At 32.6% G+C, this 16153-nt stretch overlaps 1 protein-coding gene across 1 annotated transcript; it reads left to right on the forward strand.

The window, feature by feature from the left end:
• The first annotated feature begins 5766 nt into the window (after positions 1-5766).
• Positions 5767-6480, forward strand: LOC133201459 (GTPase IMAP family member 7-like). The gene has a single exon (XM_061337262.1). It carries the CDS (start codon positions 5767-5769, stop codon positions 6478-6480), a length of 714 nt encoding a protein of 237 aa, XP_061193246.1.
• Positions 6481-16153: the final 9673 nt, after the last annotated feature.

Genomic DNA, 16153 nt, shown 5'->3' on the forward strand with positions numbered 1-16153 from the left:
TATTTTTACCAAAAAAATAATAATAATAATAATAATAACAATTCCCAATACGTACATAAATATTTCGTTGGCAAATGTTCACGACATGATTGTCGGGATAACTTTTTATCCCTGACACTTATATTTTTTAGATGTAATTTCTGCAAATGATGAATGTAAAAAAATTGCTGATTTTTTTTAAATTCATAAATGGAAAGATGGATACCATCTTTAGGTCATTTTTTTAAAATCAATTACCCCCTCACTGTATACCATAAAATCCAACTGAATCAAAACTCACGGCCAATCTAAATCATGTGATAGAACAAGCAGCATTCTATTACGAAATACATCTAAAGATTTTTTAAAAATCCTATGTTAAGTCGGTGAATTACGTAAATAATTATTTGTAATCTAAAATAACTATTAAATCTTATTTACATGTATTTTCAAAAATATCAATTTCTCAATATTTTTATTACTTTTCCAAAGTCGATGAATTGCAGCAATAATTATTTTTAATCTAAAATATCTATTTATTAAGCCCTATTTCGTTTTAAAAATATCAACTCCTAAATATTTTTAACTACTTTGCGTAAAAAATCGTGCGTTTGCGTTAACAATCGTGAATGATCGTGTAACGTGAAGAATTGTGTGCGTTATGTAGCGTTCATGTAACAGGTTTAATCGTGCGGCATTGTTCGTGTAACGTGATCGTTTGGGTATGTTGTCAACAGTAACGTTGCAGCCATTGTACATGGACAAGTATCGATCGCAACAAAATCAAAAATGATCGATTTTCACTGCTGTATTTGGAATATGCAAGGGGCGGGGCTTACTGGCGGCAAGATTAAAACGGGGTTCGCTTTACGCATGAGTGCGTAAAGTGAACCCAGAAAGCGAACCCCGGGTTCGCTCCAGCGGACCCAGAGCTGACCCCAAGCGAACACAGAGCGAACCCAAGGCGAACCCAGAGCGCACCCAAAATTTCTGAAAGCAGACCCGTAGCGGACCCTGAGCGAACCCAGAAAGCAAACCCGGGGTGTGCTTTGGGTTCGCTTTGGTGTTAGGTTGTGTCTGGTCGGTACTGTATCTGTTACTTCCCGATCAATGACGAAATAAATGTTCAACAAGTAACTTGAGAATTCATCATGTTGTGAAGTAAGAATTTGGCTAAGACGGCACATAAAAAGAGACGTAAAAGGGGGCTTAGAAGGTAATACAGTGAATATTGTATGCAATTCATGTCAATTTAAAGTTTGTTAAACAGGTATGCTAATTTATTTTCATCGATTATATTTTCTATTGAAGACAGTCAGTTATTTACATATTCCGGTCGGCCTTTCCTCTGTCATTCGTGACAACATTAATGCAGAAGAACAACACTAAGCTGGATACTTTAAAACATAAGATTTGTACATATCGAAAGCTTGCGTTATTGAATACTTGGAAAGTGCTGCTAGAATCGGTAAATATGGTTTGAAGAAATTTCTCGGGTTACATGTGTTTAATGCAATACATCGGGTAAGGTTTCGTGCGAACGGACAGTGGGATTCTAGCAGCACTTTTTAGGCATTAGAGATGTTTTTCCACTATACTATTTACTCAAAGAAATTATTAAACCCCGGGTTAGTGTTGTTCTGTTAACTGTTTTATAAAGGAATATTTTGCTATTAATAGCAGTCACGTGATGACGTCGTGGTGGTGCACTCCTTGGCCTCAGACACTCTGTTGTCTTTATGCAATACTTAATTATAGTTTACGTTTTATCGGCGACTTTGATAAATTATCAAACTTAATTTTCTTTAAAAAGTCTAAATTTCCCGGTAAATGATCTGTATGCTTCCTTTACATACCCGCGTTATAGTCAGTTTATAGCATGCGTGAATGGTATTTATTTAGATAAACATGTACCATATTCAATTAGAAAATGATGCACTGGGTTTTACTCTTACTTCACAGAAGCCCCATTTAACAGCAGAACACCAGAAGAGGACAAAAAAGGTAAGCATGCTTCAATGATACATTAGTAAGCTATTATCATAATTATATGTTTAGTAGTTAGTAAGCCATCGCATACATACAAATAAAGGGTAATTTTACGCATGTATTCCAAATACCCGTGTTCTTCCTTATTTAGCTTGTTTTGGGAACGTACACCGATAGTCCATACAGCTGTACATTTGCTCGTAACTTTCATATTTAATATCACACCTTCACGTTTTTATGCAGCAAAAATTTGTTCAATTTGCAATTTTACATGCTTTTCTTTCTTTTCCAACCCAAAGGTTATAACACATTGAGGTTAAATTGTTGTGATGTCAATCACGAATGAGATGAAAATAACAAACAGTGAATGATTTCACAAAAACTATATTAAAAAATACGAATTTATTATGGGGACAGATTCTTAAAGCCTCGAAATACCACAGTGGGAATGAAATATGAAGATACCGAACAGCAATCAATCTCAAAAGTCCATTGAAATAATAGAAATTGCAGAGCAAACACGGACCTCTTAAAACATCATTGGCGGGATCATGTGCCATGGAGGAGTCAGCATTCCCTGCCAACCGGTCCACCCGCCTTGTGCTCCTTGTCAATCAACTGAGAGACATTAACCCCACATGCAGGTGATAAGGGTATATTGCTACGTAAGTAAGGGGCGATGAAGGAAAAGTTGAAGTCATCGCGTTTATCATTACGTTTTCTTGTTACATTATCATTAATGTATTTTTCTAGTAAAATATCTAAATATAAGAAATAAATGTATCCGACTCTGTGGAATCGTTTATATTATATCAAGTTCACTGGGATATATCGAGTCGACATATGAATGGAAGTAACTATTTTTAATAGATAGATACGTCCTCGAAATATCAAAGTTGAAGGCCACAGCAAGTATCTTCTTCTTCACTGTATGTTTTTAAAATAATTATGCTGCATATGAATACAAAACTAGATCTGCTTATAACGGGGCGTAATTGGTACTCATGGAAATTCCGACAGATTGTTGGAGGACCTGATCTCTAAAAACTATATAGATATCGTCAAACAGAAACTCAAGCATCGTTTTTAAATATTTACTTCAGAGTACTTGTGTGTACAATCAAAATGTTTTCTAACTAAAATAATTTTGTAAACCGATTGCAAGATAAGTAAAGAAGTATTCTACTTAAGTATAGTAGCGTGGTCCCTTTTTACACCCTTGGTACACCCTTGGTTTACAGGTTAAATATTAGCATACGGAATTTTGTTTGTTTTCATTGTGTATAACGAAGTATTTCAAATTAAAGCATTGTGTATTTATAACGAATAATTAAAAATATCAAAAATACAAGCCAGTTTTTCAAACCTATCGCACTAAAAAAATGCCGGAACATTTTCCTCCGATCAGACTACGGTTTCTCTATTACATAGAAATGGGCGGAGACATTTAGATAAGATACTATATAAAGAATATCTTGATATGTTTCTTTCAAAGATGAATTATATGTTCACAATCAACTACAAATACAATTTTCTATTTACAAAACTTTGACAATAAAACGCTATAACAAGATGAACCAAACAAGTCCATGCTGACAGATATAAAACTGAGTACGTTTCAACTGAGAGCTAGCACGTTTACTGGGGGCAATTACCCGTAACGATAAAATCCACGTGGCTTGTTATGATTCTAAACAGGTCATAAAGAGGTTAATGGCATATAAATAAAGTCAGGGAAGAGATTCAAAATCAGAATACTTTTAATAAGAAAAGATAGAGCACAAGCTCAAGGTTGTTCAACAAAGATATTTTCACTCAACCTTTACACATATAATATACACATTATATGTCGAACATTATATTTCGAAGTACACTTCCCCTTAATGTAAAGTTTATTCGTCCATTGTTTTTTTTTTCGGAAAGCAACAAAAATAGGATAAGTCGAGCTTACTTAATTCGATGTAACGTGAATATTCTGTCCATTCGGACTGTCCATTTATAGCATGATGGATTTTGTGCATATTTACATTTATAGAGAACTTTCAATTCTCACCGATTTCAGTTTATATGTAATTTGAAATAAATTGAAATGATGATTTAAAAAATGTGCCTAATACATCACATAACAGTACCGTAACATCGAGATCTATGAAGATGATATCCCTATGTATAGAATGTATCTATTGATTTTGAAAACGGCTTATAATTCGTTTGGCGTTTATCGGGAAACACCATAACAAAATTGACTCAGTAAGCAAAAACATGAGCATGAATACCATGCGCGGATCCATTGTAGGGCTAGGGGTCGGGACACACACCCCTCCCAAGAATCTCCAGGTATATTTAATGTAACCTTGTAACCCCCACCTCCCACCCCCGGAAAACGCGGATCCCTCATAAGTTAGTAGGAAGAGTCATACATATGAAGCTTAAGAAATCATGGACAGCGGTTTAAATCCCTCCCAACACGCACACACACACAGACACCACCACCACCTCACACCAAAGGAATTGTGTTTTTTTGCGCTTGGGAAATGAGTACGTTTATTTCTTTTGTTTGGATTGTCAACATTTCTGGGGTGGATTTTCTTTTGACTGGGATGGATCCCCTGGATAAAATTCCCGAATCCACGCATGAGGATTGAGGTTTTTTTTTCTCTCACATTAATTACGCTGTTAAAATTTGGTACTTATAGCTATTCGAGTTTTTCTTCTTCGAATAGAAACGTTGTTATAGTGCTGTTCTTTACACATCATACTCAGTTGAGATATAACGTAACAAAGACACATAAAGGACAAATATTAATTTGGTCCATTTAATGAAAAAAAATATGATTTTTTTCAATAGTTTTAATGTCTACAAACGTAATTTATGACATTTTATGATGCTGATTATGATATCCCATGCCGAGCATTCCTTTCAAACGAATACCTGTCTGTATTCACACATGAAATTGGAGTTGTCTTGAACATTGTTTCCTACAAGCTTGTATTCTAAACTCACACATTTCTAATCCCCCACACTTAAAATTCCGAATACTATCAAACATAAGAGATGCTATATCTCTTCCACAACTTGCTGGCCAAGCAGATAAAATCGCTGTACTTAAAGTTAAGGTGGAATTTCATATTTTTATTCGTCTAAACATGCAAAAGTCAAATTTTCTGTGTTTTATAATGGGATATTTTTCTTACATACAAAACCCCTAAATTCATGAAGCAGTGAAAATTCGATGGTTTAAAGTTGGAGATTTAGAAATACCTTTTTTATATTCTATTTCATCTACTTGATGCTTTTATTTTACTAATTTATCTATTTATTTTTTTACATTTATTCATCCATTTTTTTTTTTCATTAGTCCTCTACTCTTCTCCATCATTTTCTTTTAATTTACTCATAAAATTTTTAATGGGGTTTCTTCAGACGTTGGATTTTTGTATTCTTTTTTTTTTTTTTTTTTTTTTTTTTTTTGGTCATAAACTTTACAAATGAGAAAAAAAAAATAGTTATGCAATTCCACCGTTGATTTTATGTCAAGAATTCTTAATTATTTATTGTCAATTCCAAAAACCATATAGACATTGTTCAGAAACTGAAAACTGCAGATTTTGAGCAATTTTTCATTACGTTTGATAGCTTCCTATCCGCTTTGTAGATTTTATAAGGTTTTTTTTTATTTTTGATGATAAACATTTTCAGATAATCTACCAGAAAGAAGAATAATACTCGTGGGAATGACAGGTTCGGGAAAGAGTGCTACTGGAAACACAATTTTGGGATACAAATTTTTTTCGGCGATGCCAGTCGGAGAATCTGTAACGGGTCATATAAATTTAGGCATTGCAGAAAGATTTCAGAAGAAATTAGTAGTGATTGATACACCTGGACTTTTTGATACTAACAAGAAAAAAGATAACACAGATATTTTACGAGAGATATCTAAATGTTACGCAGTTACGTCTCCGGGTATTCATGCTATTATTCTAACAATACCCATTGGAAGAATAACGGATAATATTGACGAGACAGTAAATATCTTTTTGAGCTATTTTGGAAACGAAGCAACTTCAGTAATGCTAATCGTATTCACGTTTAAAGCTCAACTTGAAATAGAGGAAATGCCATTTGAAACTTATATTAACTCAATTCCGAAGGAATCCCCTCTTTATACAGTTTTGAAACAAGTAAATGGGAGATATCTTGCCTTCGGATATAAGGGGGAAAAGGCAGATAGGGATGAAGAAGTAAAACAACTTTTAGATATGATAGACAGAAACGTAGAAAATCTACCTGATGGCTCGTTTTCTAATGAAATGTTTAGAGAATTAGAACAATACCTGCGAGATGAAGAGGAAGCCGCTAAATATTATGAACAATGGAAAGAAAAAAAAGAATACAAAGAAACAAATAGAGATAGACTCAGAAGATCAATTGTCGATGACATAATAGAATTCTTTGATCCTTATTTCGAATACTTCTCACAATTATATAAATCGATGGTTTACCAGTAAGAATATGATTGATTTGTTGTATGAGAAATACGTATATATATATATATATATATATATATATATATATATATATATATATATATATATATATATATATATATATATATATATGGTCTATGTCAAATGTAGTGGGAGTTTGATACTGTGCTGCGATGACGAAGTTTTAATCCTTATTACCCATGGCTTAAAATTTCCAAATACTTTGTTTATAAGACGAAATCTACTCCTAATAAAATTATCTTCATTTAAAACTTGACCCGACTTAAATACCTAACCGAAGAGACATGTCCTCTAGCTACTGGGCTTTCTCCCGAAGGGAGGGTACGACAGATGTCGCATTTCATCCTTTGACAATAATCAGTATCGAACTACTTACATTTTGATAAGCGTTCTATAACAGCCAGGTATTTTCTTGCGGTGGTTTAACTTTGTTTTACATGTTGAGGGTGTTTAAATAAATCAATGTTTTTTCAATAAATGTTGGTTGATTTTGAAGGGGTATAGACATAATTTCTTTCTCACAAAAACCTAGGGGACGAACTGTGAAACTCTTTTTTATTTTGTAAGTACTACAAACTAAGAAATGATCGTTAGTTGTATAGAATAGGTCAAATACATCTCCATAAACTGTGCTTGTTCAACAGCTTTTCAAATAGCATAATATTTTACAGGAACTTCAGAAAACATCTGTTCATTGTTGCATTCAAGTTTCATATAAATAATTTTCAATTCTATTTAAAGTTTCTCAAGGTCATCATTTATTCAAGTTCTTTGAAACGAAAGGCGATCGTGAGAAGGAATGCCCCTTTACTTTGGTGGATGAGCATATAGAACAGACTGGATCACAGCACGTTCTGCGGAAAAAATTGCAGATTTCTTCTTTATGTTTCACGAATATTTTTTTTTTTTACCTCCCGGTACATGCAGATGGAAAAATCATAAAGGTGAGGATTCCAACGGTTTTCCAAGGTAATTTCTTCGGTACGTTTGTCGCAAGAACCAAAAAATTATATCTATTGTTTCCCTCGCAGTATTCACAGATACTGGCTATTTAGCACTCTGATGTTTCCTGCATTTTTTATAGGAAATTGCACTAAAAGATTTAAAATTAGTCAAGCAAGCATTTACAAATATCCCCCAGACACTTTTAAGCCCGGTGAAACGTTCTTTTTTGTATGAAGTTGTTATCTGTTGATCTAAATATGATGATTTATGGGAAAAACGAACGTAATCAAGCTCAAAAGTTCATTGAAAAATACAAACTTGGAACAGAGCAATCACCTATAAAACCTATAAAACATTAGAGGTGGGATAAGGCGCCAATTAAGGAGTAAGCCCGATACGTGCTACTTGTCATGACCGGGCAAACGAAAAAATCCGTAGACAATTCATTGTTAAATAACAACCTAACAATCTTTATAAAATGTAAGTCAGCAATTTGACTTAATGATAGATTGTATTTGCTGACAAGGTCATTTTATCGAACATAGAATTTGGGAAATGGGACTATAAACGAGATTGTTGATATTCTTGTCTTATCAACTTGTTTATCAATTGCTTGTCTCGTTTTAGAAATTGTTCTAATGTTGAACATTCTCTTGCGTTTCGAATCAGCTGGGAAACTGAAACTCCATACTAGGGTATATACAAAAAATAAAGGAAGTTGACAATAGAAAAGTTGGAATCATCACGTTCATCATAAAGTTTTGTTCCTAGGTTATGATTGATGTCTTTTTCTAGTAAAATATCCAAATATGAAACATATGTGTCAGACATTAAGGTGTCTTTTATTTCGAGTTCAAATGGATACATCGATTCAATGTAAGAGTGAAAAATAAATATTGTTAATTGATTTAACGTCGATGTATCTAAACGTTATACCGAAGGCCACAGCAAGAGATTTCTTCTTTACATGTGGAAGTTTTTGAATAGACTTTGGTTCACATGAAAAGCGTCAATCAGCATTTGACCTAATGATACATTGTATTTGCTGATAAGGTCATTGAATCGACCATAGTATTTGCGAAATGATAACTTTCAACGGCACAGTTGATATCCTTGTTTCATCAACTTATCAAGAAATACAGGGTTACGATTAGTTGCCTTAATAGGCAAGGATCCTCAGATTGTGCAAAAGTTCAAACGAATTATAGTCTCCGGATATAGTTTATCAATACATGTGCAAAGTTTAACCTGTATATATATAACAAGAACAAAAGGCTATGAATAGATATATAAACATAATATAATATTTTATAAATAAAATTATTCTCCACCCCCACCCCCACCCCACCCCCCACCCATCCCCTTGGGTAGAATGAAGCAGCAGTAAGGAATTAAAATTCAACAAGGAAATATAAATGAAAAAAATATTTTCAAGAAGAGCAGGCCTATGAGTAGCAAACATTAACATTCAAGTGTACGCTTTTTAAAATCGATTCCCCCTGTACTGAAGAATTTGTTTACCTGAATTTTGATTTTATTACACTGATTTACTAAGTAAATATATGATATTTACAACCCTGTTCAGTGGGATTCAAATCCTTATATCTTTCGTCTCTAAGACGAAGACGAAACAATCAAGCCTATAAGCCATGATGCGGGTTGTCTTTTTACAATAGATTATGAAGCATATGTACCAGAAACACTATGACATTATTGAGCTAGAATAGACGACTTTCACATTCTAAAGATATACCTCTTTTTGATGGCGAATCGCTCATTTTTCTCACTACATCCTTACTGGTAAATATCTTAAACCTTCGAACATTTTCAAGCTCATTTGTACCCTTTGCACCGTCCCTGTATTTCCATAGTATCTGGAAAGAAAACACTGAAAAAAATACATACAAATTCAATTTGTCTCTTTCATAACGCTAATGATATTATATAGGGGATCAAATGGTTATGCCGATCGACTCTAGATGTACTACACAAAGGGAAATAACTCTCGTTAAAATGAAAGTCGTCAATGCATGATTTCTAGACAAAACAGCGAGATATGGACTAGCATATGAGGTCCCTCAATAAATTCTGGCGTATAACAATATGTTTGTTGTATTTTGGCAGCGATTAAAACTCATGACATACGCAAAGGTATTAACTAAAATTCACTTAAAATTACCATCTTATTTTTTTTTTTCAAAATTTAATTTTGAGCCTTTATGTTTTGTTTTTTTTTATTTTACCGATATGGAGTTACTATTACAAAACATTATGGCCGAAAACCAGAAATGATTACCTTAATCTCCATCATTAAGCACTGAGGTAGTCATTCTGCGAGCCTTTAAATTTATTCTGTAATACACATCAAACACTGTTGTAGAGAACGCTGCATATCTCTATTTCATGTATTCAGGAAATGGATTAAAGGTATGAGGCATGAAGCAAAGGTGATTATAAAAATAGAATTTTTTTATCAGCAATTGTTACTTCCTTCTTTACTCATATAGTACATGTACTATTTACTTGAATTAAACGGACAAATTCTTCGCAAACACAATTACTATATGAAGTTTTTTTGAGAATATCTTTTCTGTAAAATAGCATTTGAAATATCTATTGATTATGTTCCAGTAAAGCATAATAGTGAATATCCTAGAAAAAGGTAGAAATAAAAATATTATTGATTTTAAGCTTTGATAGGTATACTAAAATACCTACGTGGAAACTTTCACGTATATGAAAGGTGAGCTAAAATATATCGATTTTCACTGGCAAATGACTCTAAAAATAATGAGTCCATGAATCATAAATACGCGTGCCAAACATGGAGATCGAGATGTTTTCAAAAGTGCTTCGTTCAAAAATGTGAAAAAGCGATATACAGTAAACATGTGTTTGATACGCATTTTGATAGATTTTTTTTTTTTTCATTTTGGAGATTTTCGTTTGTTTGTATATCAAATTATTTTCTGTATGAGAGTTTTAGTGCAATTTTTTGCGCCTGCCGGTTTTTTTCTTAATTCATGTATCAGCATTTTAAAAGACACTTCATGGTAGATGTTTAATGTTTGACTGACTATGCTCAACACTGAACACAGATGTACTGAGCCCTGGACATGAATTTAAAATCCAATAGGATCCAATAGGCCAATATACTTACCAAATAATAATAGATATCTATACAAACGTGTATGTAAATTCAATATGTGATCAACTTAGCCACCACCCTAGGACCTAAAACCTGAAGCAATGGGCCATGCATTTTACATTTTTTGAGAACCTATTGCCCATACTTACAATTATATAATTTAAACTTTTTTCTTTGTCGGATGTCCAGATATTTTTAAGACTTTGAAATATAATGTATTTTTAAGCACTGTGTTTTGAATATTAAGCTTTCTTCCAATAGGAAAAGAACATCGTGCATTTTCAATATCTGAGCAACTAAGCCTCATCCTGGGACAGAGAATATTAATGTCACAATTTTGTTAAAAAGCACATTGCTCATTATAATCATGCGAACTGTTTGCTTGCATATGCATGATGCACAGACATGAAGTATACAAGTATTGGGCATTTTTATTTTCTTACCAAATTACCCTATCCCAGTTACTGAGCCTATAATTTTTTCAGATAACTCACTACTCTTATAATCATGCACATATTTTTACCTCTTTAATGTTCATCAGCAAAAAAATGACATTTTTTATGACCGAGTTTACCATTGTACTGCAATGCTAGAGCAACTGCTTCTTTAAAACGTTCATCTTTAATTAATAATCATGACTTTAAGGTTTTAACGTTAAGCGTTTGGAAGAGAATGTCAATTCGTGGGTTATCTTCATAAAAGATCTAACCTGAATGAGAATAATACACATGAGACCAATGTCTATTTACAGAGCCTTCTCTGCTGAAGGGACCAAAGATGTAGAATATCATCCTTTGACGTAGTTCAGTTTCGAACTATTTGTATTTTTTTTATATTAGCGTTCTAGAGTGTTAAAGTACCTTCTGGCAGTGTTTCAACTTTGTTTTATGCTGTTGAGATAGCTCTGAGGATTCAACAATTCGTATACACATAAGACACTCAGAAAGAGTTTTATTTTTGCTGCAATGTATCCGCTAACCTTAATATTTGAGTTTCTTTTTTAAGAATAAAGAACAGATTTCTAAAGTTAAACTTTATTGAATATATTGAGCATACAATCAAATGACTACACTGTAGTTTAGATCAATAAAATAAAATTTTCAATTTCGGTATGTATTGTCTGTTTCTTACTTTTAATTTTTGGTTCATTTTTACGATTATTTTTCTCGAATATTTTGTATTATGAAGTTTTTAAATACTCCACTACTTGAATACTGGCGTCTACATATTGTCCCACTAAGAGTCTTTTTCTTTCATCAATTGCCAAAGCAGTTGGAAAATTAATGTCTTTCAAAATGTATCTCAAAAAATATCCTTCAGAATCAATTACATGTATCGCATGATTTATATAGTCAGCTATAAGGATGTTACCCATGCAATCCGAAGTGAGGCCTCGAGGTGTGAAAGACGTAAATCCCTGTTTACCTTTATACATAAATTTCAAATCTCCCCCTGAAATGAAAACAAAAACCATTTGTCTTCCTTCGTCCGAGGTGCAGATATCTGAATTAACGTTAACACAAACATATGTGGGCTTTACGAGTTCATGATGTGAACCATTTATACCAATGATTTTCCTCTTTTCACCGTCTGATGTATAGATACTCAGACGTCCTAATTTTGTCATTTCGTTTTGCTCAGCTACGATTATATCCTCAGAACTTCTGCAGGCAATGCCTCTTGCTTTCCAAGAATTGTCTGAAGCAATCGTCTCAATAGTTCCATTCTTTACTCTTTGTACACCTTGTTGGCTTTCTGAAGTGTAAAAAATCGTTTCATCGAGAGCTTGTGATATATAATTTGGTTGTTTTTGAACGGGTATTGACATAAGCTCTTTCCCATCAAAATCTAAGGCACGAATTGTGAAACTTTTTTTGATTCTGTAAGTACCACAGACAAGGATTTGATCGTGACATGTATACGAAAGATCAAATATATATCTATAAACTGTAGAAATCTTTTGTACATCTCTTGTACTTTTAAGCAGTTCAACAGATCTATTAATCTTATGTTCAATTTCTTTGTCAGGCGTTTCCCCTTGAAGATTAGATATTGTGGCCTTTTTGGCTGGAATCAAGGATCCTAAGAACTTGTAACAGTCGAATTCAGATTCACCTTGTTTGAAAACGGGAAGTGTTCGTTCAAAAAGTTCAGGACACTTTTCAAATGGATATGACGTGGTTTGGTACATAGCTAGCTTTTTAGGATCAGCAATTTGCAAACAAAGTTGAGATTTACATTCTTCAATATCTCCAATGACTTTCTCAAGCTTTATTTTGTTGTCTCTTAAATAATCAAGATGTTCCATTTCCATAGCCTCGATTTGCATTTTTAGTTTCTTCACCGTCTGTTCAACTTTTTTCTGTAAAGTTAACCCAGCTTGTTCAACATCCTTTCGAATAGCTGCATATTTTGCTGGAACTGCAGAAATATTGTGTTCATTGTCACTTGCAAGTTTCATGTAAGTACTTTTGAATTTTATTTCAAACTTCTGAAGCTCTTCCTCTATCACGATTCTCTGAGACAAAAAACGATCTTCCATAGATGAGAAAGAATGTCCTTTATGTTGGGTAAGGGAGCAAACATAACAGATTGATGCAAAACAATTTTTGCAGAATAATTCGCAGATATTTCCAATATGTTTATCGCACAGTATTTTTGGTGATGATTTGCTTTCTTGGTACGAAAAAGCGAAATGGTAGGGATTTATTTTTTTGTGCTTTCCAAGGCATTTTTCACAGATATTTTTGCCGCAGCTACAAGAGAAATCCACATTGCTTTCCTCACAGATTTCACAAACAATGGCTGTTTGGCATTCTCGTGTCGCCTCCATTTTTTGACTCTAAGCTGCACAGCTAAATTTTAAATTGTATCAAGATAGAAAATATAAATACCTAGGCACCTTTAAGCATGACAGAAGGTTTCTACTTGCATACAGTGGTAATCTATCGATCTACATAACATACGTCATACAATCAATTGAAAGATGATCATTGGTCTTCTGCCTGTTAAAAACTAAGGTAATCAGGCTGGGTTCTAATAATAGAGTTGAATAGTTTATCTCAGCCGATCGATAAGTGTCATAGGCAGTTGAAAGAATATCTCTTTGTATTGCACACATAGTACTCCTGTGCACTGGATTATGTGCTAGCATTTAATGTTTTTGATATCATTCAAACAAATTTGCCGCAAATTTTGTCCTATAATATAAACACAATGTATTATAAGATATGTTTTTCAGATATATATAAACTAAGGACATTTCGGAAAGTAATGGTTTTCCGAAAAGGACGTCAATAGATAATAATTTATAATGCAGCTGTTCTAAATATTAATTTTGATAACGGTTTCGTTTGAAGGTTTTTTTTTTAAATAAAAGGTGCTTGCAATCTTGAAAAAAATTCTTTAGGCAAATAAATACTGATATACTGAATTATTCTATTAGAATATATATATGAAGTCAAACTGCCAGGTCAAACTGACATGGAGTGTACATTGTACCTACTACTGTGTCAGCCTTGATTCACTTTCTTGTCTCTCAAAGGCAGCTGTTAAAAGCAAGGCATATGCCGCTCTATGTGCGAGAGCATTTCTTTTTGACTGTTTTTAAGAGGTTATATTGCCCTTAAGTGTCAAATTCTTTTCAAGTATTAAAGAAACATATTATTCATTAGAAATATGTTTGACATGTTTTAAAAAAATGTTTTAAAAAATAGTTGTTGAGAAAGCTGATTTTAAACCTAAGTTTAAATTCGAACAAACCTTAAGAGTAGAAATCTTTAATTCCATTTAAATAAATTTAATAGGTTTTTTTCTTGAAACATTTGCAAATAAAAGACCATTAATGCAAAAATTATAATTTTTTATATGACAATATGATCAGTCGAAGAGTACTAAATGGTTGTAAAAAAAATATTTAAGACCTATTTTGTAAGGGGGATGAGGCACGTGTGATAATGGACTTTCTTGACATTTGCATAAGTAAGCCTTTATATTGTTTACTTTAACCAGTAATCAATTGATTGCAATGAAATTTTGTTTCCATGGTAACAGTCCTAATCCTTGACAAATTAGTATTTTTACCTTTTTTGATTCCTCACTATTGCTTTCTTCAGGGACACAGAATATCATTGATCATATGTGCAGAAATGTCACGACTTATTGCCTAAGCTGGTTAAAAAGAAACTATTATGAACCCATGTGTAACAGATCCTAATTAAGATTACAATTGAATGAAATCTTCAATTCATTAAAATGAGAACTGATTTTAATGCTTTCGTCTCATGCTTTTACATGAGAGAGCGAACATACCAAAAGGACAAAAAATGAAATAAGTTCTTGAAGAGGAATAAACACAGCGATGGATTGGTCATAATAGGATTTTACGTTATCATTTTTACATTGTAAACAAGGAATTGTACCTCAGATTGTAACGAATGCAAAGATTATTAGAATATATTTATTTGCTTAAAGTACGACTATTTTGAGCTGTGTAACCTAAAATTAAAAAGATGTTCCGAAAAAAGATTGTTTCTACAGGTATTACCATGGATATATTATTTTCAGCGATTCAGAAGAATCATTCAGGTTTTCCAGACTACATGTATTTTATGTATAATTATTTTTTAAATGTACAAAAATATGTCCCCTCATGATCATATTTTTATCTTCAAATTGAATGTCTGATTGATAATCTTAAGAATACACTTTGGTTTCAATGTTTACTTAGCAGTAAAGAAAAGATCAGCAATCATCTGTATTTAGTTTGAGACTTTTCACTACAACTGAGAGTCAGTTAACCAATTTATACGTATTAAAAAAAGTATTGAAATTTTTCAAAAAGGGGATATTTTCAAGAAAAGAAATGTTGTTATGCCTACAATTATACATGTAATAGGATATTTCATTATGTTTCCATAGTAACGAATATTTACCTATCTTTTTATTTTTACAATAATTAGACACCAATTTGTATTCTTCATGAAACATTTAAAAAATCGAGGAATGTTGTTTTATTTGTTGATGCTTACATTTTATTAAGACATAATTCGTTAAATATCTGGAGTGGTCTGTAATATTTGTCGACATTTAAACATAGCTTTATTACTTTAACAAATATGAAACAAATTTATTTTGTTAAAAATTCTAGATTACTTTATCGGGGGAGGGGTTGATAGCCTTGACTTAACGCATTGTTAAAAGGTTCAAAAATGATGTGGAAATTGTAAACTAAATAATGTAAAAAAAAAAAAAAAAAATAGCGAAATTCAATATTCCTTCATTAAACACCTGTGATATGAATTATTTCATTTTTATTTAAGATACATGTTTATGAAAATATAACGCTATAATTGCCACAAATTGCATGTCTGCACAATGTTTAATGTGTAATCATGATAAATTACATCATCGCTGGACTAAGAATCTGTGAAAACTAAATGAAATCAATATGCTATTATCGTTTGGTTTCACGCTCTATTGAGAACCCTGTACAAATACAAACTTCGGGATTGTGTTCAAAGTGTCCTCATGAGTAGATTACAGACAAGGTAAATTTTGTTTCGTATAATGACACACATC

Source organism: Saccostrea echinata, unplaced genomic scaffold (assembly GCF_033153115.1).
Source record: "Saccostrea echinata isolate AGI-Se365-2 ecotype Australia unplaced genomic scaffold, CSIRO_AGI_Sech_v1 ptg000044l, whole genome shotgun sequence".
Classification (NCBI taxonomy): Eukaryota; Metazoa; Mollusca; class Bivalvia; order Ostreida; family Ostreidae; genus Saccostrea; species Saccostrea echinata.

Coding starts and splice junctions, on each gene's coding strand:
- LOC133201459 (XM_061337262.1), top strand. CDS start 5,767: ATGCCAGTCGGAGAATCTGTAACGGGTCATATAAATTTAGGCATTGCA.